Source organism: Gymnogyps californianus, chromosome 4 (assembly GCF_018139145.2).
Source record: "Gymnogyps californianus isolate 813 chromosome 4, ASM1813914v2, whole genome shotgun sequence".
NCBI classification, from domain to species: domain Eukaryota; kingdom Metazoa; phylum Chordata; class Aves; order Accipitriformes; family Cathartidae; genus Gymnogyps; species Gymnogyps californianus.
The window spans coordinates 49,373,259-49,401,028 of record NC_059474.1 but is presented as its reverse complement, the minus strand read 5'-3'; the positions used below and the strand labels follow the sequence as shown (position 1 = coordinate 49,401,028).

Sequence of the window (27,770 nt, the reverse complement as noted above, 5' to 3'; positions counted from 1 at the left end):
ACGTGTGACAAAGCTGTCTCTATCTCTGTATTAGGGAAGTTCTCAAACAGGAAAAGATGGTATGTTGAAAGTCTGTAAATTAATTCCTGACAATCATGAACCTTTCAGACAGCAACAAGATTGGTGGAGTTAAACTTAAATCCCTAACACACCTACTTCTACAGTGGAAAAGTCTTTATGAATTTTTATATAGGCTAGCTGATTTTTTTACCTCTAGGAATATCCCACAGTAGAATATTTTCCACCTGGGTAGGGTGACTTTATAAACACATATTTGAAAACCAGTCTAAATTCATAAGAGCCTATAAAATAAGGGACATAATGTCCTTGACTGAATTCAATTAAACACATTATTTGTATTAAGGGTTCAGATGATTCATTATACTTTATTCATTTCTAATGGCAGAAAAGTCTGAAAATACTTCTATTCATACACTTAGCAGGAGTGACTGGGTTTCATAATGTTCTGTTCTAAATAATCAAACCTATAATTCTAAGAAACCTTCTGAAATAAAAATATACAAAGCATCTGTTCAGCCAGACCCAGTAATGTGTCATCAGCATATTTTGATCTAAACTGGAAACAGAGATTTTTAGTAAAAAGCGCTGCAAACTCTAGCTGGGCATAATTTATTGCTGCCTGCAAATTATATTTTAAATCCTGGCCTAAGAATAGTGGTTTTTATTACTCTTCTCAGCACTGAGTGCCCATTAATGTAGTACGTGATTTATTCATGATTTTTTTCCATATGTATTTATATGGGCAGGAAGACACTGTACTCATGAGTCTGACTCATTTTTCCATAGGAATCCTGGAAAGATGGTAAGGAGGTGGTGCAATGCACAAGCAGACAAACACATGGGCATCCCAGCGGAAAGAAGGGAATATGATTTAATCACCCCAAAGGAAATACATCTACTGATTTGCATTTGGTTTATGTTTTTGCTGCTTTGTTGTTATGCAACCCTGAATACATTTTGTAGGTCTGCTCATATCTTTCCCCTGGTGAATACAAAGTCATTTTTAATAGTTTTCCCTGGGGATATTTTAGCATGATTTAATTAGGTACTTTTTGCCTAAATATTTAGCAATTTATAACAGTGTATGTACCTGAACATAAAACAGACACATGATCATTGCATGTTGGCTAAGCATAGCCTTGAAGCTGCAAGATTTACTCCCTGGAGTTGTCTTTATTTGAGACTGAAAGAGGTTGTGTAGTAATGCTGGTGACTTTGTACCAGGCAGCCTCAGGGAACCTAGATGGCTGTATTTGAGGATGGCTCCTATTTTTACCTGCAACCCCACCCATGAGAATGTACCATGGAATAGGAGCATGGGGCTTACTAAGGGTAGTTGAGCTCCTTCAGATACTAACATGGTTGTTTGCTTGAAAACATTAGGGAATTGAGCGAAATGAGTTAGGTAATGGATCTTCTCCATACCCTGCAATCTGTCCCACCTTGATAGTTAATCACAGACTAACAGAGCTTCAGCTACTCCTCACCACTTGCAGGAGGGAGGGGAGAGGGGCAGAGAAGTCAGAAGCATTGCTTGTTCTAGGTGGTGATCAGTCCCACCCTGCAAAGGCAGTGAGGTTAAAAATGGTCTTGTTTCATAAAGAAGACTAATATCTTAGTATCTATTTCATTCAAATTCCAATGGAAACACAAAATTATGTTCTCCACCAAAGAGACGGACCTCAGTTTGTAGGATGTGTCTCTCACAAATTACTACAGGATCTGAAAGTTCTGGGATCCATAATTTCAACACAGCCTGTTCGGTGGATTGCCTGTCCAGCACAGTAAAGAGGCTGGCAGGAGACCAGACTTTTGGAACCAACCTGGATAACTGCTTCCAAATCTGTCCATCATTTAAAAAAACCCAACCAAAACCAGAAAGCAATTTGCTGCATTCCACCAACAAAACCCCCAAACAATTAGGTGGTATTTGTGTAACTTTTTTTTAAATGAAAGGTCAAAACTCAACTGATTTTATGCAGATTAAACCAGTTTCTAGAATCTCTGCCTGAAAAAAGAGCAGAATGGTGAAAAATGTGAAATGGGTTGCAAAGTGATCCCAGAATCTTCTTGGGTATATGCCCGGGTAGCTCTTGGGTTCTTTGAAGGCTTTGCCTCAATTTCTGCTTGCTCTGGGCTGGATGGGATGCTGTTGCTTAGATCCCCTTCTTAGATCTCCTTCTTTTTGATCCTCCTAAAGAATGCTTCTAACATTTTCTGATTTATTTTGACAGCTCTCTAGCCTTTCCAAATAATTCACTGTGTGTGAGATCCACCTCATCTCCACTGAAGGTTTTTCCATTGATACAATATGGAATATTGTATACAATTCCCCTCCTGTTGCTGATTATGCTGGCAGATGTTTTTGGTAGTCACAAGGCCTATTTAAAATGATGGAAATAATTTTATTTACCTAAGACAGGAGCAAGCTTTGATTTGTTTAGTGTTTCAAAGATTACTTTATTTGCTGTTTGGCAGCACGATCCTATCTCCTTTGCAGGTTTCAGCTGACACTTCATGTGTCTAAGCAGCAAGTGAAGCAATCTCACGTGGATCTGGTGGAAGATATAGAGGTTAGCCTGAGCTTTAGCTCTGCTCAGATTCTTTCCAAGAGCACTCAGAAGCTGCATGGTGTCTCATTGACCCAAGAAAGGCAAGAGGACATCATAGCCTACATCCCACCCAGCTCTGATGCTCCAAGAGTGAGCTCTGACTGCTTTGATGTAGCAGGCAGTGGTAAAGGCCTGTTTCCCCGTCCATAACCAGGTGGTCGTTGGACTCAGGAATAGCATGCAATAGGAGGCAGAAGTCCTTTATGCCTGTCTGCCTATCCTGCTGGTACACTAGTGCTGGCTATACAGCCATTTGTGATGGTTTTTGACAGATGCTGTTGTTTATCAAGACACACAAATCTGATGATTGTATTTTTCATGAGTTGTATATTTGGACTCAGTTGCTGAGGTGGCAGATTTTCCGCTCTAGAAGGGACATACAGAAAGCAGTCTTTATTTTCAGCTGAAGAAAAAAATATGAAGTACACAATAAGAGCTGATAAAAACAATCACTTTCCTCTGGGAAACTTTTGATGACAAAAATGTCTCTCCGTCCCGCTGTGTGCCTGTAATACAATCTTTGAACCGTACTAACTTATTTCTATCATGCCAACATATTTTCCTGTTTTGTGTTTTCCTTTTTAGGCCAAAATTGGGTCTGGAAAGCTCATGGGCCCTAAAGGTGTTTCTGTGGATCGTAATGGACACATCATTGTAGTGGACAATAAAGCATGCTGTGTCTTCATCTTCCAGCCGAACGGGAAAATCGTCACCAGGTTCGGTAGTCGAGGAAATGGTGACAAGCAGTTTGCAGGTACACTTGATGGTAATATGTAAATCCCCTTTTCTTGCCTCTTCTGCTCACATTTGCATGATGTTTGAGCATGTTGAAGACGCTATATCCTACTCGTTTTTCCTGTGGGGGAACGGTTCTACTAAACATACAGCTCCTGTTCACTTTACCATTTGTTTAATTGGTCAGGAAGACTGCAACATCTGTTCTGCAAATGTAGCTGTAACCAGACTGTTTTATCTACTTCTCTGTGCCTGGAAGCATTTCAGATCAGTGACCCAAGAAAGACAGATCTTAACTAGCATTTTATAAATGCTTTGTAATGCCCACATTCAGCTGTTCATGATAATCAACATGATCAGGTATACATTAACCAATGCCCTAAGTGGTATCTTCCCATTAGAAAATTAGTGTAATGGGATAGTATTAAGATTGAGATCAGGAAGACACAGTTATGCAAAGAGAAAATGCCAGTTTGGGGAAATTGCCACTTATATTCAACTGACTGCTTGCACATGGTGTCTTTCAATTAGAACATGCAATTAAGTTTAAAAAAAAACCTGATACATTTTGAGTGAATAGCTGTTCTTTCAAAATTTGAACTGAGAATGCCAAGTTACATATGCAGGTCATTTTGCAGGTGTTGGGTCACTCTGAATAAGTAGTTATAGATTGGTCTGATGTTCTGATTGGTTCACAGCATAAGAGAGAAAAGGCATCAGTGGTATAACTGCTTTTATCTGACTTGAGATCTCTTGCACTCTTATGGCACAAATGCCATATATATAATTTATGAGAGCTTTGGCTCTAACACAGCTAAGTGTCACCAAAATTTTCTGGGTATGTCCAATTTCTTTCATTGTAAAATTTGTAAGAATACCTCCTGAAAATAAATGTGCAAATACTCTGTAACAGTGCAATTTGAGAAATGTATCGCCTCTCCTTGGTGGCAGGCTACATAAACAGGTGAACTGTCATTACTTGAATGTTTTCAGTGTAAAGGTTTTCACCCTTTTTATAGTTTACACTGATGTACTGTGAGAATTGAAACTGAGTTCTGATCTGTTTAATAACTCAAAATAGCGCCAAGTATTTTGATTCAGGTACTTGCCTGTTTTCAAGCTACCATTTGTTTTTTATTCAAGTTTGCACACATAGTTCAACACACAAAGTAAACCAAAAAATGCACTTTTTTCCCTGACAGTGTTTTTCTAAGTAACTTTTGTATTTATCCTAAAACTTGTTTGCGCAAATGCTTGTAAGAAGTGAGCACGCAAAGCATAGAAGATTTCAATTAAGACTTTATATGAACATTTCTGAGAGCTATTTTCAGTGTATACACAACTTTATGCCTAAGCACTACATGTTTTTTCTTGTTAATAAGCACATAAATATCTACATAGTCATCTGTATATGAGAGAGGAAGGAATGAACAATGCTTATTGATAACACTAGCTGACAACCGGTTGAAAAAGAAATTGTGTTTACAAAAGGGCATGCTGAGCTGTTTAAAACATGAAATGAAATTACTCTTAATTTAAAATTGATATTCCCAGTTTGACTATTATTGCTCAGAAGCCAAATATAATATTCTGGCAGGCTGAATAATTTTTTTGATTTAAGCAAACTTTTTGATTTAGTGGTATTATTATTTTTATTATTTTTTTTTCTTCCTCTGCATTGCAGGTCCTCATTTTGCAGCTGTAAACAGCAACAATGAAATTATTGTTACAGATTTTCATAACCATTCTGTCAAGGTACTGTCAATTAATGGCAACTTGGAAAGCTTTTTATTTTATCATGGTACTTTCTTGGGGAAAATAAAGTATTTTTAAAAACAAAGAGATCACAGTCTATATGTATGAGGTCTGATATAAGGACTGCACATTCAGAGACCTTTGCATGCAGTGCATTGCTTAATGGAGATATAATCCATCGCCTTTGGTGCCACTATAATGTTCTCAATTGCTTAAACATAAGTTGTACCTGAGATAAATAATATCAACTTAGTTATATTTATTAGCTCTCTGCCAAGCCTGTTATTTACCCTATGTTCTTTCCTATTTTAAGTAAGTCTGGTAACTGCTTTTGTATTTCCCAGTAAAAGCTTCCCACATTTCTCGTTGAATAAAATTATAATGAAGTAAAGATAGCTGACAATCTTTACTTCCATACCTATAAGCTTTAAGATTACTGGACCCATTTACAACCCGATACTTGTAACAACTGTGTAACACAGACCATCAGTTTTCATCCAGTACTTCCTGCACTGGGCAGAACCGGCCACTACTCCTAACACCCACGGGAAGTCCTGACTCATGGCCTGTTAAACAGTTATGGTAAGATGGGGTGGTATATTTGTTTGTCCCAATAATAAACCAAAACAAGGATACATGTTGAGATGTCATGTGGTGGAAAATGTATATGAAGGAGCTACAGGCCATTTTAGAAATTACTCACCTGTGTGTGTTTGTTTTCAGGCCGTGACATTCCCTTTCAGTCACTTTCCATGCTCTTTTTCCCTCCCTCAACCTGCAGCAGCAGCAGCAGCAGCAGCAGGACACGGGCAGCAGAATGCTGTCCTACCCGGGTTCTCAGGCCATGTCTGCTGGTCCCACGCACCAGTGAAATCCCTGGGATTTTGCCTAATGGCTGCCTGTTCTGATTGAACACAAAGATGAACTCTCAGTCCAGTTCTTCAGTGTTCATAACTGAAGTGATGACTCATATATTCACCTGAAATAGGAAATCACTGTCTGAGCATAGGCACCCTCATCTCCTGAGCGGTGCTGAATCATCTAGCTTTTGAATAGTGACCTTGCTCTTGTATCCTTTTGGAATTAGAGAGGAAGTAGCAACTCATGTGGTTTGGATTACAACAAAGAAACCAAGACTGCTGCAGGAGCCCTAAAGCAGATTGTTTACGTGGTTTAGCAGCAGGAGGCCTATGACTCCATAAACTACCCCTCCACCAGCAGGGCTTACCGTAGTAACAAGAAAGCCTGGAGAGAGTTAACAATAATGGCAAACTAAAATGAAAAAAAGCAAGTGAAGAGATGCAAGAAGTGTGGCATCTTAGAGAATTTATAATTATTGCATTCCTAATGAGAACAGAGTGTTCCCATCTGTCTATGGTGTGACTCAGTGGGATAAAAATGTTATTTGTTACAATTTGGTACTAACTGGAAAAGATTCTTATTTTTGTAGTATTCTCTAAATTGGTACAGATAATTGTTGACATGCCAGAGAGTAATTTATAATCTGGGTGATGCTGTTATCTTTTGTTAGATGGTGGGGAAAAGAGCAGAGAGTACATTTTGTTTTAAATAATAAATAAATTTATAAATAAATAAATACATTTCACTCTTATAAGTCCCAAAGCCTCTTCCTGCCACCAGTGTCTTGAATTAAACATCTTCACTCAGCAACACTATCCTCCCTCCCCCATTAACCTTAAAGTGCGTTCCTTTCTTCAGGCATCTTCTATGGAAAATCCTACTCAATGTAGGCTTCTCTCTCATTCGGTCACTCACCATCCCCATTTTAACCCAGGGAGAGAGCAATACATCTTTGCCTGGCTTTTTATTAGTTGACTTTTTTCTACTTCCTTTAATCATCTGAGGCACCAACCTGGTACTTCATTAATTTCCTCCCCCAAATGCTTTTTCTCTGTTCACTGTGGGTGTTCAAGAATAGGACGTTTTCCTCACATCTTCCACCTTCTTAGCACTTCATTATGCACTTGGCACTTGTCAGGTCTTTGCATTTTCTTGTGCAAGCCGCAGCCGGTCTCTAAGAACGCTGTTGGACCTTGTGGCACAGCTGGGCCTGGGTCCAAGATGGACCAAAACAGATAGAGATAGCTATGGTACTATGTAAATGACACATCCTGTATCTCACTTGGTCCCATTGCTGCATCCAGGTCACTGACAGAATAGTCATTGATCGGTTCTATCTTTCTGCTGTCTAAACCTGTTACCATGACAGAGAATTCAGTTGCTGAACTGTCTATACAGAGAGCAGCATGCCATGATTTTCAATATGTGTTACATTATGAAAGTCAGAGGAGAGTGCATCTGCTCAGTTCTGTTTCTGTAGGACTGGCTCCCAGTACCGTATCTGCACTCAGCTCTTCTTAATTCAAGATGCACAAGCTGCAGAAGGGTTCCTGGGGCCCTCCACCTCTGTGTCTGAGCTGAATCAGATCTGAAGTGAGAAGGGAAATACCGTATGGTGTAATGGAGCTGGAGGGAGAGATGGGCACCTTTTCTCCCATCTTCTGTGTGTGTGTGTGTGTGTGGGGGGGTGTTCCTCTGAACTCTTCAATTTGTAGTTTTGTTGACAGGTGAACTGGTAGTAGTAGTAGATTACTACTGTTTGATACGATGCCATATTCAGTTTTTGTTTTAACCCATGCAGGTATTTAACCAGGAGGGAGAATTCATACTGAAGTTTGGATCAAATGGAGAAGGAAATGGACAATTTAATGCACCAACTGGAGTAGCTGTAGATTCTAATGGAAATATTATTGTAGCAGATTGGGGAAACAGCCGAATACAGGTAGAAATTTCTGTATTTCAAAGGTGCTTGATTAGGAAAACTAATGGATTGGTAACTCTGGCCACTGAAGTCTTCAGACTTCCCAAGAAACAGGATAGCAGCATTGGAAGTGATGTGGTTTCTAACGCAGCCTTTTATAGGCCTCATTGCTGGTCTGTCCACTTTTAGAACTGGTGGTGTCAGATTGTGGACTTTCCAGTGTGACTGCTAGCAACTCTGATGGTTACTCTGACCAGGGCTTTTGTCTCCAAGTAGTTCCCCAAAAGCTATTTGATGACTTAGGAGACTTGCAAGCATTGCTGAGATGATAGTAATTTATAATCACCATAACAGAAGATTGGAGACATGGTGGAAAATATGAAAAAGCAAATGATCTGTATATGCCCTGAGGCAAATGCAGCAGATTTTTATCATCTTTTTTAAATGTTGAGAAAATATTCTGCTTTTAAGTTATGAGAGTTGCACTCTTTGTATCTTTCAAGTGCTAATCACAAAGTCATCTTATTTGCCAAAGAATATCTAATAAATAACTAAGTACATGTATTATTTTCACTGAATATAAAAATGAGGGAGCTGCTTATGAGTTGTTCTCAGGAAGCACTGTCAATTGTGTAAACAAATTCCTGGTTTTCTCTGTGTGGGAACCTAAGAGTCATGCTAGCCACAACAGTAATATTTGTTAGGAAAACAAGGTGCTGGTTGAGTTCCTGATTGAGTTTGATTTATTGTAGTTGGCTGGTTTTAGAACAACCAACAGCTGAGGTGCTCTTTTTATTATTATTTCATTGCATGTTTAATTCTTGCCAAAGATCCTAGCAGCTTTAATTAGTTCTTTTTAATAAGAAAATACATTTGTATATAGATTTGTATATTATGAGAATAACAGATCAGATTCTGCCCTTGTTTATTCTAGTGTATGTCAACCGTTTCAGAAATGAGAAGTGTAATGGTATAATTAAGAGCAGACTTGTGTCCGCTATTTTTCTTTTTTATTCATAATATTTATTCTGTGCTTTCTCACCCTCAAAGGTTTTTGATGGAAGTGGATCATTTTTATCCTACATTAACACCTCTGCTGACCCACTTTATGGTCCCCAAGGTCTGGCCCTTACTTCAGATGGCCATGTTGTAGTTGCAGACTCTGGAAATCACTGCTTCAAGGTCTACCGATACTTACAGTAGCAAGGAGCTCTGGAGCTGGATAATCATCCACCCTTAAGAAAAGACTGGTCCTAGAGATCGAATGCAGGATATCTCCTACTTTGTGTTCGTTTTTAATAATGAAGGAGTCTCTTATGGACTTCTTATGTTAATTTCCAAACTTACCTTGTTTTCATAGGACTTGCACCTCTTAAGTTTCTCACTGAACTTTTTGTTGTAAGGGTTAATACACGAAATCCTCTTTAACTGATTTCATAAAGACAATGTGATATTAAACGCAAACTGCAACTTATGGAACTGGAATTAACTAATTAGGCAAAAATGAGAAAAATTTGGGGAAAGTCCCCAAAGCTTTTTGAAGACTGCGAAGGGTAGCTCCTGCTCAGAGCTTCCAAACTTGAAGAAGTATCATTGTTATGCATTATTTAACCCAGAGGTGATCCTGGGAATCTTCTAGATCTCATTATCATGGTAGGTATTACACTTTTAACATTCTTCAGTCTTACTATCTATAACAAGTAGGTCCTTTTAGTATAAGGTTAAGTCTCACAAAATCCATCTAGCTCTAACTTCAGACCTAACACAGCTCAACGTTTAGCACTATGAGAATCAATGCAAATTCCCTACTCGTGGGATTAATGAAGGATTGTTTCATGTGCTTCTTTTTCACTCTTCCTCTTGCTCAGTGTGCTGGAAGGACTTTGCAGAGACCTGACATTTCTAAAGCTCTGGAAAAACTTAATTGTAGTGATACATTAGTGAGAGCTGAATTTCTGTATAACGACAGACCTTTTGACACCAAACTAGTTCATTAGGATCAGGGTTATTACAATGTTGACTCAATTAACCTCATGTGTGCCACTCTTTCGTATGTGTTCATTGCCATGTTTCCTTCAGGCAACTCATTGTATTAACCAATAAAATAAAATGCAGCATCACACAGGACAGAAAGCCAGAGAGGTACCCCTATGGAGGACCTACATTATACAACCAAAGGAACTGCGGTAAACAGAGGTTGTATAGGAAAGCCAAGGGTTACCAAAGCTATTTGTTTTTACCTGAGAAAAGAAACATTACAAATAAGAATGAATTTGAACCAATTCCTGAAGTCCTTCATCAAAGGGAATTTTGTTAGAGGACAAAATAAGGACTGTGAGATTTGTTCCAATTTGTTTGTATGTATGTATGTATGACTGATTGACACAAAAAAAAAAAAGTAAATGTAGGTTATTTCAGCAAACTGGAACGTATGTATGCTATTTGACAATGGCAGTAGTCTGAAAAATGTCCCTCCTCCTTCCTGACGGATCTCTCTACTGTGTTCTTTGTTGAAGTATTAATTTAATTGGAAATGCTTACAATCATGAGACTTGGTTCTGTTTTTAATGTTTGGAGTTTTTTTAAGTGTGAACTTGTCCTTCTTAAAGTGGCATTGGCTTTATTCTTATTTCTAAATCCAATGGTCAAAGGATGAATTGCTACCCTAGCCTAATACAGATAGAGTTGTGCTCACTCTTAAACCTCGTTTGAGGAGCTGGTGAGCTTGCTGCCAATGCCTACAATAGCCTGGGAGGTACTGTCTGTCTTTTCTCATTTTTAGGGCCTTGAAACAAAAAGGCATTGGGTCAGGAACAGGGGAGTATTTTAAGCATGCTTGCAAAATTGAAAGAAATCTTTGTTAAATTACTTGTTATAAGTATTTGTCTTATTTCTGAAAGGTTGTTGTTTCAATGAATTTGAGAAAAACTAATGGTTTTTTTGTAAAAATGTATTTGACTTGTAAAAATGCAGACCCCAAAATTCTTAAATGTGGAGTTTGTCTTTTTTTTAATTACTGTTTCTTAAATGTTTCTTCTTCTTTCCCTTGTTTATTTTTTGCACATAGAGCCAATTTACAAATTCTCATGCAAAGATAAGTTTCCTTATTTCATTGGCATAAATATTTTGTGTATAAGGCTTAAGGTTTGGACTATATAATGCAGCTAAGAAACTGGTGGTAATGTTTTTGAGATGATAAAAATCAAGTCTGTTATTACCAAGAGAACAAAATATCCTCTGCTTAAACTGAGTTTGTCCTAAAATTCTGAAGATGATGTCTCAGTCGTTACACAATAAACTGTCCTATCAAAATTTAACAAAGTTGTAGACAAAATTTTCTGATGATCAAGTAATTTCCTTCTAAGTGTCCTTATAAGCAACCTTCTGGCAAACAAACAATTTCTGACATTGGAATGCCCTTAAATGGCTAATTTATCAATGAAGAAAAGCTACATAGCATTTTAACTGTATTTATTAACAAAGAAAAGAGGTTGCACGGGTTCTTTGAGATAAAAACTTAAAAAGAAAATGAGAAATGTGCTTTTGCTGTCAGTTATGGATACTATTAATCAAATCTAGTTCCAAATTTGGATTTTTATAATAACATTTCACTAAACTTGCATGGTTTCCACTCAGGAAACATTGCCAAATCCTCTGTTGCCGGGATCGCTGAGAACCACAGAAATCAGACCCTAACCTATATATCAGAACATATACTTAAGACTGTACTATTCCATGTATACCCTTTTCTTCAAAAGATTTTCAGTCCCTTTGGCTCAGTATTGTTCACCAGGATTTTATATAACCTATGTCAACCCAGTGCATCCTGATGAAATATGGAATTCTGCACACAACCCCCTTACAACCCAGCTAACAGCCATGAGGGGTGATGTGGATTTTTTCTTAAGATTGAATAGTCTTTTGGGTTTTCAGACATTATTGAGGTTTCAGACATTATCACCAGAGCAGCACTTACTGCACCTGAAAAATGTCACTAATTTGGAGTTCCTTCTGACAGCAAATGCTGCCAGCTACAGCTTCAAATTCAGTGGCATAGGGCATTCCCTTCCAAGGTCTGACCTTGTCTGCCTGGCACTGGGAAACTGAGAAACACATTGCTTTTACGCTGTGCTTCTGAAGCCGACTTAGCTAAAATGCTTGACTTACAAACCTTACAAAGAGCAACCAAAGCAGAAATTCTGTTCTAAAAAGCTGTCAGAGTCTTTTCTCATCCAATTAAGTTAACGTCAAAATTGCACTACTTGATTTGCTGCGTTGTTAGCATTTATTAAAGGCTTTATAGGCATTCTGCTGCCAGACTTCAGGTAATAACCAAATGTTCCCTTGACTTCCCTGGAATGCTAATTGACTAGCAGCACAGCATGAATGGTGAAAGTATGTGCTTCATTTAACTAACCTTCAACTCAAAAGTAATCTCAAAAGGTTATCAGATCTTGTGTAATTTGGAGCATTTTAGGACAAACTAGCCAACTGTATTTTCATTGTTTTGTGAATAGAATAAAAGGATCTGTTCAGATAAATCCAATATAAACAGTAGGGGATTTTTACATAGGCTAAACCAGCAGCAATGTAGCTGAAAAAGAAAAGGAAAATGGTTTAGGCAAGCAGTTGCCTAATGTAGATGGAGAGTTATTTATTAGTAAATGCTCTTTTGTTCTGTAAAAGCTAGAGGGCTTTCAATTTTATGTCAATATTTTTTATAACTAAGGATCTAGTGTTGCCATAATGAGAACTACAAGTGCCCAATATGTTGTTTTTGCTATAAAGAAATGACTTTCGGTTGTGGGTGACAGCTAGTTATGAAATCATGATGTACATTACATTGAAAATTTTCTTCGAGAATTGTGAGCGGTGATTGTTTTGGCCTGTTTGTGGAGAGCGCGCGAAAGGTATTTGTGCTATGGAGTAGGAAGATTCCTAACGGGTTGTGTTACTTCTGATGAATGTACAGCACTTCAGTTGATGTTTGTGAGCAACACAGCCTTAACCCTGACACTTTTGCTTTGGCTTTATGACATGGGAATGTTCCCTAAGCTGCACAGTGTATGGCAGTAGCCCCTGTTAGAAATCTCTACCAGTTGATACGCTGCAGCTTTCCAGTTCTAGGAGTGAGTCTGTCTTTTTTCTTGATTTTTTAAAAAGTTTTTTGTACATTCCATCTTGTAAGTCGATCTTGTATGTTTTGTGTACATGTAAGCCTTGCACTCTCTTGACACTCATAATGAAATATCCTTCTCACTTGGGTTTTTTTTTTTGTTGTTGTTTTTGGTTTTTTTTAAATCCCTGTGAGGCTAAATACAAACTTTGTCTCCCTAAGGTCAAGGATGAAAGATGCGCATCAAAATGTTTGTGTGTGTGTGTGTAGTTTTAGCTTCCTGTGTGCCACGGTATTCTTGATGCTTTAGCCGACGATTAAAAAGAATTACTCTGTCTTGGAAATGTAGGAAAACCAGAGTCAAATGTGTACCTTTACCACGCACAAAAATTTCAAATAATAAAAATAAAGCTTGTTTCCTCTGTTATTTTCATGGTTGAGGATTTATTTTTCCTGTCTCATACTCACTGTCCCTAAAAATAGCCCCATAATGCAGGAAGATGGGTAATTTTTTCCAAAAGGAAACCCTGACACCACAGGTCACAAGCCAAGAACTGTGGTTGTTTCAAGGGTGTTTAGCTTTTATGTAGACACAGAGGAAAGAGGGACTTGGGTCCTTCTTGGGAAGAAGGTGGGGAACTGGAGCTTCCTTGTCTTCTCCCTTCCTTCTTCAGTTCAGTCATCAGAATTAACATTTTCATTCGTGGCAGTAAGATTATCAGTAGTAAGCTCTTCCATTTGTATCACAGAAGTACACAGTACCTTTCAGCTATGCTGTGCTACAACCTTTCAAGGGTCTGCTGCAAAAAACAAATTTAAATTCTTGTAGAAGAACAGAAAATTTGCCTTAGGAGTTCAATCTGACTCCTTTCCTGTAAGAACAATTTTTCAGCTCATGTTAACTTTTTTTTAGATAGTAAATATGTCTTCTTGGTCACTGGTGAACTCTCCAAACCTGAATCCTTTAAGAACTCAGTGTGATTAGGAACTCGCTCATGAAGTAAAAGAGAATCTTCAGACGCATCATTTGGCTTGGAAACAATCTCACTGGAGGGGACTAGAGAGGTCAGACTGGTGATGTGTGTTTGCTTGGTGGCAGGACACTCAGAAATGAGCTGAAATACAAAGCAGCCACCCTTTTTGATGGATCTTTCCCCCAAACCCTCTAAAGGAATCAAAAGGCTTTATTTGTCTGCCAGCTAAAAAAACCCCACGGCTTGAAGCAGAGCAGTGTTGATTTGACATTCAGAGTTGCGGAGCACCCGTTCCCTCCCGTGCAAAAAAGACGATGAAGAACAGAGGAAATGGCACAGGATATCCTGGAAGCCGCAAAAAGACAGGCTGAGTAGGCAAGACTCTTGTTGCATTCTCAGTCTTTTCTCACTGATGGGCTAGAAATTTTTTCTGTCCCCTGGATTACTACAGCAGAGGCTCTCCACTGCTGAGCAAAATCAGACAGGCAGGCAGGACATTGAGACTGGGGAACGCTGCCCTTTACCAGGAAAATTCTGCAGTAAATGGCCAGCTTCCTCTTTGGCCTTCCCGTGGTACTTGAATACTGACTTTAATGCTGCAGCAGGATCTTTTAGAAGTTCTGTAAACTGGAATACAGAGCCCAGTCTCACCAATGAGAAACAATGTCAGGGAGAGTAAGGCCAAAATGGCGAAGAGTGCATGTATTTTGGGTGCCCATCTTGAGATAACCAGGATGTCTCTCTTTAGAGTGCTAACCACTCGCATATCATTCAATGTTCAAAAGCATTTCATTTTTCCGTAGGCTGAAGTTCTCTCTCACATCCCGCTGTGCTGCTCTGCAGTTAACCACCCCCATAGTTCTGCTGACGGTTCATGTGAATGCTCCCTAATTTGCACCAGACAAAACTATCTCGGTGAACTAGAACAGTCCATGTAATTTCTGTGGACAGATGTTCTTCCCAGGCCCCAGCTGTGCTGGTGGAAGAGATACCCACCACTTGCTGCTCATTGCTACCTCCAGTTGAAGGCTGCTGACCCTCAGATCTGTTGGCTGAGCTTGTTCTTTTAGTGAAATGCCTAGTTACCAAAAAACTAGTATTTAAGCTACTCACCTCAATGAGTTGGTAAGTGCTTACTTCAGCAGCTCTGCTAGCAAAGCTGTGGAAGCAGTAAGTTTTGGAGGAGGACCAGCTAGCATTTCTCACTGGGTTAGATGTTTGTAGGGAGCATGTCTGCTTACAGTCCAAACACTCATCCGAGGATGAAATGAGGCAGCAAATGCTGCAGAGACTGACCTGTGTGGGTTACTCATGGATCACATTGCTTCCTGATAGCCGGCCACATCCCACCACAGACGGCTGGGACCTCCGAGGAGTTGGTATCGCCTCCCATGGGTGAGCATCTCCTGGAGCTCTCCTTGTCCTCCACCCTCAAGCTCTACTGAAGCATCTTTTTGCTGTCAGTCATACAGATGTTGTGGGAGGTAGCCGCAGGACTCAGAAAGTTTGCTATTACTTTTCTGGAAAAAAACTGATCTGCTATTCAACTTGGATTCTGCCCTTTTGGTGAAAAAATAGCTCACGTAATTAAAGACTGCACTATGGTGCGTATATATGAAAAGAACAAAATAAAGCAAGACAGACCCTTTTCATCCTCCTACTTCCTAACCTTCCTGCCTACCGTTGCCACTTTAATGTCCTTTCAAAACAGAGTTTATGAATGTAATTCAATTACAGATTTGTACGAGCAAAATGAAGGCGGGTACAAATTTAATCTTGTCTAAGCATAATTTAACACTGACAAAGCAATGTATTTTCTCGACCTCAAGAATGGCGAGAAACCGTTTTGGCTGGTACTTAAAAATCTCGGTCAGACACCTAGCATAGAAAATGTCAGCCCAAACTGCTAAAGCTTAAGAAAATCACAGGGAAATGAGAACAATCTTCTAACAGAAAGGCACAGGTGTGAGTCCCCCTTCCAAAATATTTCCATCCATTGTCTTGTTTTTATATTAATAGTATATGAATAGCAGTTTTGTGAAATATCACATTTAGACATTCTGAAGCCCCTTAAAAATGTCAGACCTTTAAGTATTTTAGGAGTCATTCATTCCACTTTATCCAGTAATGGAAAACTACCCTCACATGACAACGCATGAGATTCTCCTGTGCATCCTCCCTCTGTTGGGGACCTCTTCCACCCGGTGGTCTTTCAAACTAGTTAGTTTTGATCTGGCACTGCAAAATTTGGGAGGTGTTAAGGAACCTCTTACTACAGAGTAAATCGGGCCTAGTGATTTGGCCATGAAAGGGCTTCAGGGCTGCCAGCGCACACGGGGCAGCTGAGCCTGGCTATCTCCAGGGGACACGGGCAGAGAAAACCTGCTGAGCCTCCTGCCCCACCATTGCCTCAGAGCATGACCTAACGTTTCAGAGGTGGATGTGCCGGGCCGGCCTGGTTGCTGTGATCGCGTTCAACTGCTGAAACCAGGAACGCCTTCCAGCTGTGGCTCCAGGCGTGTGCTCCGGCCACGTGTTGGCTCCATCGGGGGGTGAGACCTGGGTGTTTGCTGCCAGACTACTTTGAGGTGTGACGGGGAGATGGGAGCATTGCTGCCTCAGGCATGTTGAACAGATGACACGAGGTACGTGCCCCAAGCCCGCTTCGGAGTGAGCGCCCCTCTGAAACCCCTTCCTCACTCTCCTCTTCCTCGTCTCCCAGCGGCATGTTCAGCTCCGACACCCACTCTGCCGCTCACACGTGTCGCTTGGAGAAAACCCACGCCACAACAGGTGCTTTGCAAATGTTGTAGCAACCGTTTGCTTGGCAGTGGTAAAAAAAGGAGCAGAGCTCGGTTTTATTTCAGGCTGTGAAGGAGCAGGAAGGGGCCCACGTCCTGGGGGAGAGGAGGTCACGGTGGAAGGAGGAAAACAACTGTCGCAGGGAGCGTGGGGACATACATACTCACTTTGAGGGCTGGCCAAAGGAAGGGAAAAGTGGGGGGTCAGAATATGAGCCCTCACAACAGATGAGGAGGCGTGCCAACAGATTTCATCGCAAGTTAGCGAGTTGAACGTGTGATGCACAAGGAAGTATGAAAGAACAAGAAGCTTTGTGTTTTGTATGAATGTTAAGCTTCGTATTAATAATGTCCTTTCTAACTTGCATTTCATTTTTAGTAATACACTGGTGTGCACAATGAGGAACAGGATCACGGCTGGGTCTGCGTGGAAGAGAACCTCAGGTTTCAGGAAAAGGGGCACCTCACAAAGACGATGGAAAACATTCATGGGGACTGCCTGAACACTTCAGCTTGCGCATTTTCATTTGCTTGAATTTAAACTCTAGAATTAGTATGGCAGATACAAACCCACTGTTGCTAAACTGCAAAGCAATGTCCCAGAACTGCTGTAGCTGAAGGAAAGTAATTTACAGCACAAATAATAATTAAAATGAACTGTAAGTAATCAAAGTCGCTAGAACGGTCATTGCAACGAACCACCGTTTCAAGCAACACCAGATGTGCCCAGGTCCTTTGCTGCCATGGGCAGACAGGGTGTTATTTCTCCATGACCTATTGCTCCTGTAATGGGCTAGTCGTACAATACACATCACTTTAGACCACCGTTAATGTGTTCATATTTTACCTTTACTGCTGGGCCTTGGAGAAAAAAGAATACACAGTGCACGCACTGGGCAGCGCTGGCACAGAGGCCCAGGGCAGCTACCGGGAGGCATAAAGCACGTATCCCACACATTTTCAAACCCACAGCTGTAGACAGAGATTCAGAAACAAGCGTTTTTCCCCTGATGATTAGAGCCAATGGTGGTGGGATTTTAAATATTTTAAAAACTTTTTGTTAATTTTTATTAATTTCAATAATACAGCAAATATATATTGAAGATATGGCAATGACATCAGTCAAGAAAATTGCACTTTCTACACAAAACATAAAATGGGTAGGTATTGAGAAACACATGAAGACAAAATGAGAACTTGAGAAAATTTTGCTCTAAAGCCTGGGCAATGCCAAATGCAAAACTCAAGTGTGGCCCCTACATCTTAACACATTCTCTGTAACTTGCACCACATGTAACTCATAAGCAGTTGGTGACAAAAGCCGAATTTTGCTTCCTAGCTTCACTTGTCTATGAGTGCCCATGATACGTGTTAAAAAAAAAACCAAACCAAAAAAACCCCAAAACCAAACACGGTATTATAATACCTAAAATGAAAGAGCAGTGATAACCTGCTTTCTGGTACGGCAAGGCTGCTTTATAAAAATGCAAAGATCTATTCCTTGGTTGACTGCACAAGGTACAAAAACCAGAACATAACTTTATGCATCTTTTTTCCTCCTTGATTTTATTCTACGGCGCAATTCGGCTGGGTCTGCTTCCGCGCCGCCCGGGACAGAGCAGCCCGGCGGCCGCGCAGGGCGCAGCGCCGCTCCTCCCCGCCGCCCCTCGGCCCGGCCTCGCTCGCCGCCTCAGCCGCGGAAACGCGCCCGGCAGCTCCGCGCCGCCCGCCGGGGCTTGCCGCGCTGCGGGGGCGGGCGGGGCCGGCGGCAGGCGGCGCTGCGAGCTGCGCAGGCGGCCTCCCGGCGGCCTTTCCCCTCCCGGTGGCGCCGAAATCAAACCCTGCCGCTCGCCTGCGCCGGAGGCGACATGGTAAGCAGCGGCCGCGGCGGGGCCGGCCGGCCGCCCTCCTCCCGCTTGCGTTGGCGACGTGAGCCGGGGCGCGGTGCCGTGCCCGGGCCGGGCGGTTAATGACGCCGCGGGGCTGCCGAGGAAGCCGCGGTGCGGGGCGGGCATGGCGGGCGCCAGTCAGGGCTGCGGCAGGGGGCGGAGCAAGCCGACCGTTGCTGCGGGTAACGGTCGCCCGCGCCTCGCCTTCCCTCCGCCCCTGCGGCCGCTGAGGGAGAGCGGCGGGAGCTGCCCGCCTGCCGCCGGGTTCGTGGTCCCAGCGGCCGCAAGGCAGCAGCAGGACTCCCGGTCCCCCTGCCCCGCTCCTCCCGGTCTGGGGAGGCAGCACGGCTCCCGATAAACACCCGCGATGCCGGGTCTGGGGGTGTAGCGTTAGCGTGGCGTGGGCCATTTCTTTGTTTGGTTTCTTGAAGAGCAGTGTAAATCTAACTGGCCCCTGGAAGAGCAGGCCCTGTAACGGTCGCTCGAGGTGGGCACGGTGCCCGCTCAGTCCCGCTGAGACCCGCAGGCAGGCTGGGGGAATGGGCGGCCACGGCCGCCCGGGTACCCCGGTGTGAACAGGCTGGGCCGCGGTCTGGCTGCGGTTGTGCGGAGGTGGGTGCGAGCAGAAGGAGTTGCTAGTGTGCCCGAGTGCGCTCAACAGCATTGCGTCCCTGTGGCTGCCTTCAGTAGCCTGAGTGACGGTGAAATTGATGTGCCTGGTTGTATTGGGTTTTCGTGGCAAGGTTTTGGTAGCGGGGGGGTCCTATAGGGGTGGCTTCTGTGAGAAGCTGCTAGAAGCTTCCCCTATGTCTGATAAAGTTAATGCTAGCGGGTTCCAAGACGGACCCGCCGCTTGCCAAGGCCGAGCCAATCAGTAACTGTGGTAGCGCCTCTGTGATAACATATTTAAGAAAAGCAAAAAAAGTTACAGGGGAGTTGCAGTTGCAGCAAGAGAGAGTGGAGTGAGAAGATGTGAGAGAAACAACTCCGCAGACACCAAGGTCAGTGAAGAAGGAGGGGGAGGAGGTGCTCCAGGCGCCGGAGCAGAGAGAGAGATTCCCCTGCAGCCCGTGGTGAAGACCATGGTGAGGCAGGCTGTCCCCCTGCAGCCCATGGAGGTCCATGGTGGAGCAGATATCCATCTGCAGCCCGTGGAGGACCCCACGCCAGAGCAAGTGGATGCCTGAAGGACGCTGTGACCCCGTGGGAAGCCCGCGCTGGAGCAGGCTCCTGGCAGGACCTACGGACCCGTGGCCCCGTGGAGAGAGGAGCCCACGCTGAAGCAGGTTTGCTGGCAGGACTTGTGACCCCGCGGGGGACCCATGCTGGAGCAGTCTGTTCCTGAAGGACTGCACCCCGTGGAAGGGACCCACGCTGGAGCAGTTCGTGAAGAACTGTAGCCCGTGGGAAGGACTCACGTTGGAGAAGTTCGTGAAGGACTGTCTCCCGTGGAAGGGACCCCACGCTGGAGCAGGGGAAGAGTGTGAGTCCTTCCCCCTGAGGAGGAAGGAGCGGCAGAAACAACGTGTGATGAACTGACCCAAACCCCCCTTCCCCGTCCCCCTGCGCCGCTCAGGGGGGGAGGAGGTAGAGAAAATAAGGAGTAAAGTTAAGCCTGGGAAGAGGGGAGGAGTGGGGGGAAGGTGTTTTAAGATTTGGTTTTATTTCTCATTATCCTGCTCTGATTTGACTAGCAATAAATTAAACTAATTTTTCCCCAAGTCAAGTCTGTTTTGCCCGTGACGGTAATTGGTGAGTGATCTCCCTGTCCTTATCTCGACCCACGAGCCTTTCATTTTATTTTCTCCCCCTGTCCAGTTGTGGAGGGGGAGTGATAGAGCGGCTTTGGTGGGCACCTGGCATCCGGCCAGGGTCAACCCACTACACTGGTGTATTTTATATTTGTGGTGTGGAACGCGTGGTAAAGAGGTAGGAGAGAGAAATCAACGTGAAAAGTAATAAAATTTATCTAGACAACACATTGATTTGTTACTTTTCTTTGTTTGTTGGAGTGCTGGTGTAAAACTTGGTGCCTGAGGGACATAGCTAATAAGCACGTGCTTTCAGAAACACTACTTAAATTTCACATTGTGCGCATATGGGTTTCGTTCCTGTTGACGGTGTTAGGGCTGTTTGGGAAGGCAGGGAGAAAGAAGTTGATGGGTCTGTTTTCTGTTCATGCTCCTACTTGCATGTACATGGTGGCTGCAGGTTCTAATCCCGCAACATACTGACATCATAGGAGACAGCTGTGACGTCACTGCTGACGTAGGGCATCACTGGCTAAAGCAGAAGGGAGGAGACTTTAAAAATTATTAATAGTGCTTTTGTTAAATATAAAACTGAATTGCTTCTGTTCGTGTCTGTGTGTTATTGTAGCTGCATAAGCTAGTTTTTCAATTTACTTTTTAAAATCTAAATCAATCTGGCCATTTTGCTCTTGATGCACGTTTTAAATGTTGTGCTGCCCTACCGTGTGATTTATTTAAGAAGGAAGCAGTGGTCAAGAAGTCAAAAATGGTATCGACTGCCTTCTGTTAGAGCTTGGAAACAAACCTGTGTTGTCCTTCTCAAAGCACCATGTTATTAGAATCCCCACTTCCATTGATTCAATGGCAACAATATTTATGTCTTTTTTTTTTTTTTTTAAAGGGACACCTTTTTCTGCCAACATCCTATTTTGCTCTTTCTATCCCCCTTTCAGTTTCCTGTAGCCGCACGCAGCAGTGCAGGGTCTCGCAGCCTGTGAAGCAGGGAGTGGGGCAAGGGGAAACATTCCTGATTCACGTTATGGCTACTGCTTTTGGATTGTTGAGGACTATTCTAAATGCTATTAATAAAACTCCAATTCTCTGTGAAATATTTTATGTCCTAATTTTAAAAGGGTCATGTCAAAATAGCGTCTCTGCAAGTGATCAGAGGAGGATATTTCTCAGTTCTGTATTATTGGTAGCAGTTTGTAAGTAGTCATTTTTGCCTTTTGTTTCTATTTCCATCCGTGTTATTTACTGCTTGGTCACATAACTGCAGAGAAAGGAAATAAAAGAAACACAGTTTTTAAAATGTGACCTTCAAATTATCAAGTTGGGTAGGAAATTTGAAGAAAGACGTAATACCTCAAAATGCGCTTTATCTCCTTGAAAAAACCTAAATGGCCTACATCTCACACTAGTGTCTCTGTATCACAAGATAAAAAACAATTCTAAACAAAAAACCCAAAAGATGTTCCTTCTTATCTTTTTAAGGACTATTAAACATTTGGGTGAGTTGCTGAGAATTGGTATAAATACACATTTTTAATCTAGTAAGGTAAAACAGGGAACTGTTTGGCTATGCCAAGAAACATCGAGGCTTGAGCTGGATTGGGTTGTGTGAAATGTCAGCTCCAAACTTAGAATATAGGTCCCTCAGTTTAACAGATTGCAGGTGGATTAGCTTGGTGTAATGATTCTTTGGGAAGAAGTAGTTTATCTGAAAGTCTGGGGTTAGTGGTAAGGTATTTTAAAGGATGGCAAATATAACTTAGAGGTAAATAGATTTGAATTCTGAGCAGATGTTAATTATTCAAATGGCTGAATGTGTTGGTTTGGTTTTTTTTTCCCTGTTCTAGTCCAAGAAAAAAGGTCTGAGCTTTGAGGAGAAGAGAGTTCGCATGATGGAGATCTTTTTTGAAACAGTAAGTAACTTGTAATTGTCCTGCATTTACATCGGTGGGAAAACAAGTCCTAAAACGAGTTTAACTGTAGATGTAGATGAACTCTGTATATCCCGCTATGCATTTCGCTGATGCCCTGTGTCATCAATGTATAAATTACAGGGACAGAGCTTGATTCATGTGGCTTCTGATCAGGTGGCTTGTCCCCAGGTGGAGCCAAGACATGAAGATGCACAGGTGGTGGTAAATGCTTCCTGTGCTCCCTGTTCAAATCTTCTCATTTGAGTCTGTTACTGTAAGAGGGATAGGAAGAGATTAGGAAGTATCTCACTGCAGTTTATGGGAGGAGGAAGAAATCTGAGCGTTAGAAAAGATGAGACCAGACTTGGAAGAGGTCCCTGGGGAGAAGAAACCTGGAGATCCAAAAGCAGAGCTACAATTATATTGGTGACATATGTAATTCACAATGTTTCACCTATTAAAAAAAATTAGTGACATTTGAGTACTTGAGCAATGTGGTGTGTCTGGTGCTGACAATCTAACCTGGGCTCTGTCTGCCCTAAGGGGTTTACAGTCTAACTTGAGACAAAATATGGTGACTTTAGGGCACCAAAGAAAGAACAGGGCTTGTTACAATAATAGTCTTTTTTTATTATTTACTTCTCAGAATGTTCTAATTCTATTGGGGGATATGCAGCCTGTTTCCCTAGCAAAACATAAACATGCAATGTATTTCCTACTTGCTTTTGTTGGCATTGATTTAGTGTAAAAAAACCACTCAGGCTTAGATGATGCTGTCATTCGGAGCTAAAGTGTCTTTTATGTTTTGCACAGAAAGATGTGTTCCAGTTGAAGGATATAGAGAAGATTGCTCCAAAAGAAAAAGGGATTAGTAAGTGTTTACAAAAGTTATTTCTCTTGAGCCATTAATCATTTTTGGGACAGGTCATACAGTGTAAATTTTCCTGGCTACAATTTTAGGCTTGTGATTGTAATAATGGAAAAAATAGCTAGAAAGGGAGACTGGTCAATGGCAGGGCTGTAGCATTAAAAGTGACATCAACAGCATACTCCTGCCTTGGTTTGCTAATGTTTGTCTTTTATGTTAGACGTTAGGGCCAAAATGGGAGATTATTAAAATGTCACAGCTAACTCCAAGTTAACCACTAAAACATGGCATGGGGTTTTTCCTAGGCTCTGAGATGCCTGACTTGCATTGACTTTCAGTCTATGAAATCGTTATGTGTACTCAGGTAGTGAACAGAGGATTTAAATGTCTGTCTGTAATGTCACAAATATCTTAAAATGCTAGTCCAGATGTACATGGTCAATGTTCTGTTGAACTTTGCCCCCCAAAAAATGGCTGGACAGCTGTAAATGGAGGGGGAAAAGCTTTTCAATGAAAGCCTTCCTGATGAGATCCATTGGTTTAGGATTAGGTCCAAGAGGATTTATCTTATGCTGTTGAGTTGTTTTATGTTCCTCGTTCTGCTTCCTTCTATGTTCATTGACAAAAGGGGGGCGAAGCATAATGTTTGTATAGTTGCCACTGTCCTTGACTAGCATATCTTTGTGGCACTGCAAGAGTAAATAAACTTGTTGAAAGAACTGCAGACATATGTGAATATCGCAAAGCGGTGTTTTTCAGTTCTGTCAGCAGCTAACACAGGCACTCATAGGCTTCTGAAGAGATGTGGTGTTGTCTTGATTGGTTTGTCAATGCGTATGTTTAATTGTAATTGGCAGGAAGAGGATGCAAAACAGTAAATACAAGCAATGGAATTTCATATTTAAAAATCTGGAGTGTAGAGTTTCTAAAACCATTAACACCTTTGAATAGTCCAAATTCATCCTGCCTCTGCGTATGAAGGCATTTAGCCACACAACCCAAGCCCTAGTTACTCGGAAAAGAAAAACGTCTAGCCTGTGGAAACGCCCCCATACTGGCATCCAGCCCATAGCTTCCAAAAGATTGGATGTTCCTGATTTGGGATCTTCTTTAGACTTGAAAGTCAGACACTGAAAACCATAAATTAGCTCAAAAGCCTTTATATCTGCAACACTTGAGGATAATAATAACTACTTTGCTTTGTTGAACAGGTATCATTTTAAAAATGGTGAATTATACCACACATTTGCTAGAAAATGAACAATTATGTTCAGAAATGTTTTGGATCATTCTGACTGCAGATGACTTTCTGTCTTGGAACTGAATATAATCAAAAGTAAAATCTGCCCCTCCTGAGTCTGTAGACAGATGGCTTTAGTGCCTCTGCTGCTGTTAAATGCTTTGATAAGCATTACGAAGTGAAATGTAATTACACTCCTAATCAAGAAATTGTAAGTTAATCCATGTTAGAATTAAGATTGCAAGACAACTTCTCAAGTACCCTCTCATGAGTTTGTTATGGCATTGTACTGTAATATGCATGTATGTTTTGTGATACTCATGGGTGGTGTTTTACAAACATCTGGTAGCAAACTGTACAGAATAGCAGCCTTTATGTATAAACTGCTGATTTCAAAGACATTCATCCCTTCAAGTGAAGCATCAGGCATGGTGTCCTCTTGAAATCTTCCAGCTGGCTGATGTTATAGTAAAATATTCATACAGATGATTGTAGATGATGGCTTATGGTATTCATAATTCTCCATAGTTTAGATGCTATGCAGTTCTAATTTGATATTTTTGCTTTTATTAGCCTCGATGTCAGTGAAGGAGATTCTACAAAGCTTAGTTGATGATGGCATGGTGGACACTGATAGAATTGGAACTTCCAATTATTTCTGGGCTTTTCCAAGTAAAGCTCTTCATGCCAGGAAGCGTAAATTGGAAGAATTGGAGTCTCAGGTAAATCTATTTTATGGAAAGTACTTGTTTACCTGAATAGGTTTCCTTTTTTCTTATACCCCCTTGTCATTCTTGTTCATATCACGCTCTCTCAGGTGTGTACGTGTGCACACACACACAGATTTTACTGCAGGAATCATCTGGCACGCGTGGTACGACATTCTCATTGTCTTGCTATCACATCAGAAAAGTTTTGGAGGTTGTTCTTGTTGGAGCTTGAGAAGACTTTTTGTCTACTTGCTGCTGAAAGCATGTTATTCATGATGCAAAACATCATTTAAGGACTTTCTCTAAATATTTAGGCAGCATATGCTTTTATGTGTCTTTTATAGAATGTAGGCCATCATGTGGTAATGATCTAAAGCCATGAGAGGACTGAAATGCATAACCCAAGTAAATGTGGCAATGGTTTCTACTTGCAGCCATTGTGCTTTCCTCTGCTTTTATCAGTAGCTCAATTTGTGAGCACTTGTGTAATCCCATATTGCACTTTTATTAGGCGAGAAGAGCAAACTGGTCATGATCTTCTGCAGAAGAGCAAGGTATCTTTTGTTGCAACATTGCTGTTCTGTTGCTCTGGTTCTTTCCTACTTTTTAGGAACTGTCTTTCTTGCCTCTTTTAATTGGAGTGGGAAAGCATCTGTTCATCAGTTTGTTTGCAACTGGAGTACATGACAGCGAGATCAGTAAACTAGCTTTATGGTCTGATTGCACGACAACACTGCCAACTTTTCCCGTGCTTATTTAGCATTATGTCCATTCATCAAAAATAATTTGAATTAATGCAAAATTATTGATAGCATATTGTCCTGGTTTCGGCTGGGACAGGGTTAACTCTCTTCTTAGTAGCTGGTACAGTGCTGTGTTTTGGATTTAGTGTGAGAATAATGTTGATAACACGCTGATGTTTTAGTTGTTGCTAAGTGGCGCTTATCCGAAGTCAAGGATTTTTCAGTTTCCCATGCCCTTCCAGCAAGGAGGTGTGCAAGAAGCTGGGAGGGAGCATGGCCAGGACAGCTGACCCGAACTAGCCAAAGGGATATTCCATACCATGGAACGTCATGCCCAGTATATAAACAGGGGGGAGTTGGCGAGGAGGGGTGGATCGCGGCTCTGGCATTGGTCCGTGGGTGGTGAGCAATTGCATTGTGCATCACTGTTTTTTTTTCCTCCCCCCCTTCTTTTTTTTTTTTTTTGTTATATTCCTTTTCATTACTGTTATTATTATTATATTTCATTATTGCTATTGTTAGTATGATATTTTACTTTAGTTATTAAACCGTTCTTATCTCAACCCATGAGTTCTACCTTCTTTCCCAATTCTCTTCCCCATCCCACTGGGAGTGGGGGGGGAGTGAGGGAGCGGCTGCGTGGTGCTTGGCTGCTGGCTGGGGTTAAACCACGACACATCTGAACATTTTTACAGACATTATTTTCTTCAGGCATAGCTCTGATATCATCATTGCCATCTTATGTACAGCATTGTCAACTTCAGCTACTTCTTTAAAGCTCCAAATTAATTGTATAAAAACATGCTTTTTTCCCTAGCTTGAACTGAAAAAGCAGTTTGTGAATCTGAAGACTGTTCACCAAAGCAGATTAAATAGCCTGATCAATGCAGTTGAAATTGCTTGTTTATGTATAGAGTGTAGTGTGACCAGCTGAGAGGTAACCTTGTCAGTTATCCTTTGCTATGCTGTCATTGCTTGTAAATCTCAGTCATTACTAAACTGAAAGAGTCCAGTCCACTGTTCTGTTTTAACCAACATAAGATCATTTCCCTTTGCCCTGAACATTTTCATTAGTGGCCTGGGTGCTCTGGACAGCTATCCGAAGGCATTTGGTGTGTCTGCTTGTGTGGATCTGGCAGAGGGAGGAGAGTACTGGTACTCTGTCGCATGTCTGATGCGTTTGCTGCAGTTTTCAAGATCAAGAGTAAGACTTGCTAGAACTTTCACTTCCTTTCTCCTTATTCACTAATTCATGTCATTTTTATGAGCCAGTGATAGATTCCAGGGTCTGTGGCAGTAAGGAGGAAGTACTGCAGTCCTTCCCATCATTAACGGGAACTGTGTATTGACAACCTTACAGGCAGGTGCTTTGGATGAGTTGGAAAGTGCTGCTCGAGATAGCTCTTGTGGTACTGTATGGGTCATCAAAATTATCATCTCTTTAATTTCAGGTTCTGCCACTGACTTGCTCTAAGTTTTCAGTAACTTTCTCAGCTTCTCAGATGACCTATTAGGATCACAAATAGAAACCGTACCTTGTCTGTACTGAGACTTGGTTAGTATTAAGTTGTCCCACTGCCGATTTTGTCTGCTCCTTTACTGCCTTTGTTTTCAGAACTCAAATGAGTCCAGACATTAAAAACTTCCTCTGTTTAGCTGGATACACTTGTACTATTTTCGGGCATGGACTTAGTCTGGCATGACTGGGCTTAAATTCATTTTTATTGACTGGTAGTAACAATGCACTGGTTCCTACTCCAGTGAAGTTTCATTTGTCTGCAACAGGAGATCACTTTAACTCTGCCCTGACTCGGAACTGAGTTTCCCAGTAAAGTTACTCAAACTTAT

General features: G+C 41.7%; 2 protein-coding genes across 6 annotated transcripts in view; both read left to right on the top strand.

The window, feature by feature from the left end:
• TRIM2 (tripartite motif containing 2) overlaps positions 1-13,438 on the top strand; it is a 40,945-nt gene extending 27,507 nt beyond the window's left edge. For 3 of the 4 annotated variants that reach the window (XM_050895886.1, XM_050895885.1, XM_050895882.1), the window contains 4 exons: positions 3,219-3,387; positions 5,053-5,123; positions 7,786-7,926; positions 8,956-13,438. In XM_050895886.1, coding sequence (XP_050751843.1) covers positions 3,219-3,387; positions 5,053-5,123; positions 7,786-7,926; positions 8,956-9,108 — 534 coding nt within the window. In that variant the 3' untranslated portion in view covers positions 9,109-13,438. Of the gene's footprint in view, positions 1-3,218; positions 3,400-5,052; positions 5,124-7,785; positions 7,927-8,955 lie in introns of all 4 variants that reach the window. The other variant, XM_050895884.1, reaches the window with a different exon arrangement.
• Positions 13,439-18,610: 5,172 nt separating this feature from the next.
• Positions 18,611-27,770, top strand: part of MND1 (meiotic nuclear divisions 1) — a 51,604-nt gene continuing 42,444 nt past the window's right edge. For both annotated transcript variants that reach the window (XM_050896509.1, XM_050896510.1), the window contains exons 1-4: positions 18,611-18,667; positions 22,296-22,361; positions 23,175-23,232; positions 25,043-25,191. In XM_050896509.1, coding sequence (XP_050752466.1) covers positions 18,665-18,667; positions 22,296-22,361; positions 23,175-23,232; positions 25,043-25,191 — 276 coding nt within the window. In that variant the 5' untranslated portion in view covers positions 18,611-18,664. The remainder of the gene's footprint in view (positions 18,668-22,295; positions 22,362-23,174; positions 23,233-25,042; positions 25,192-27,770) is intronic.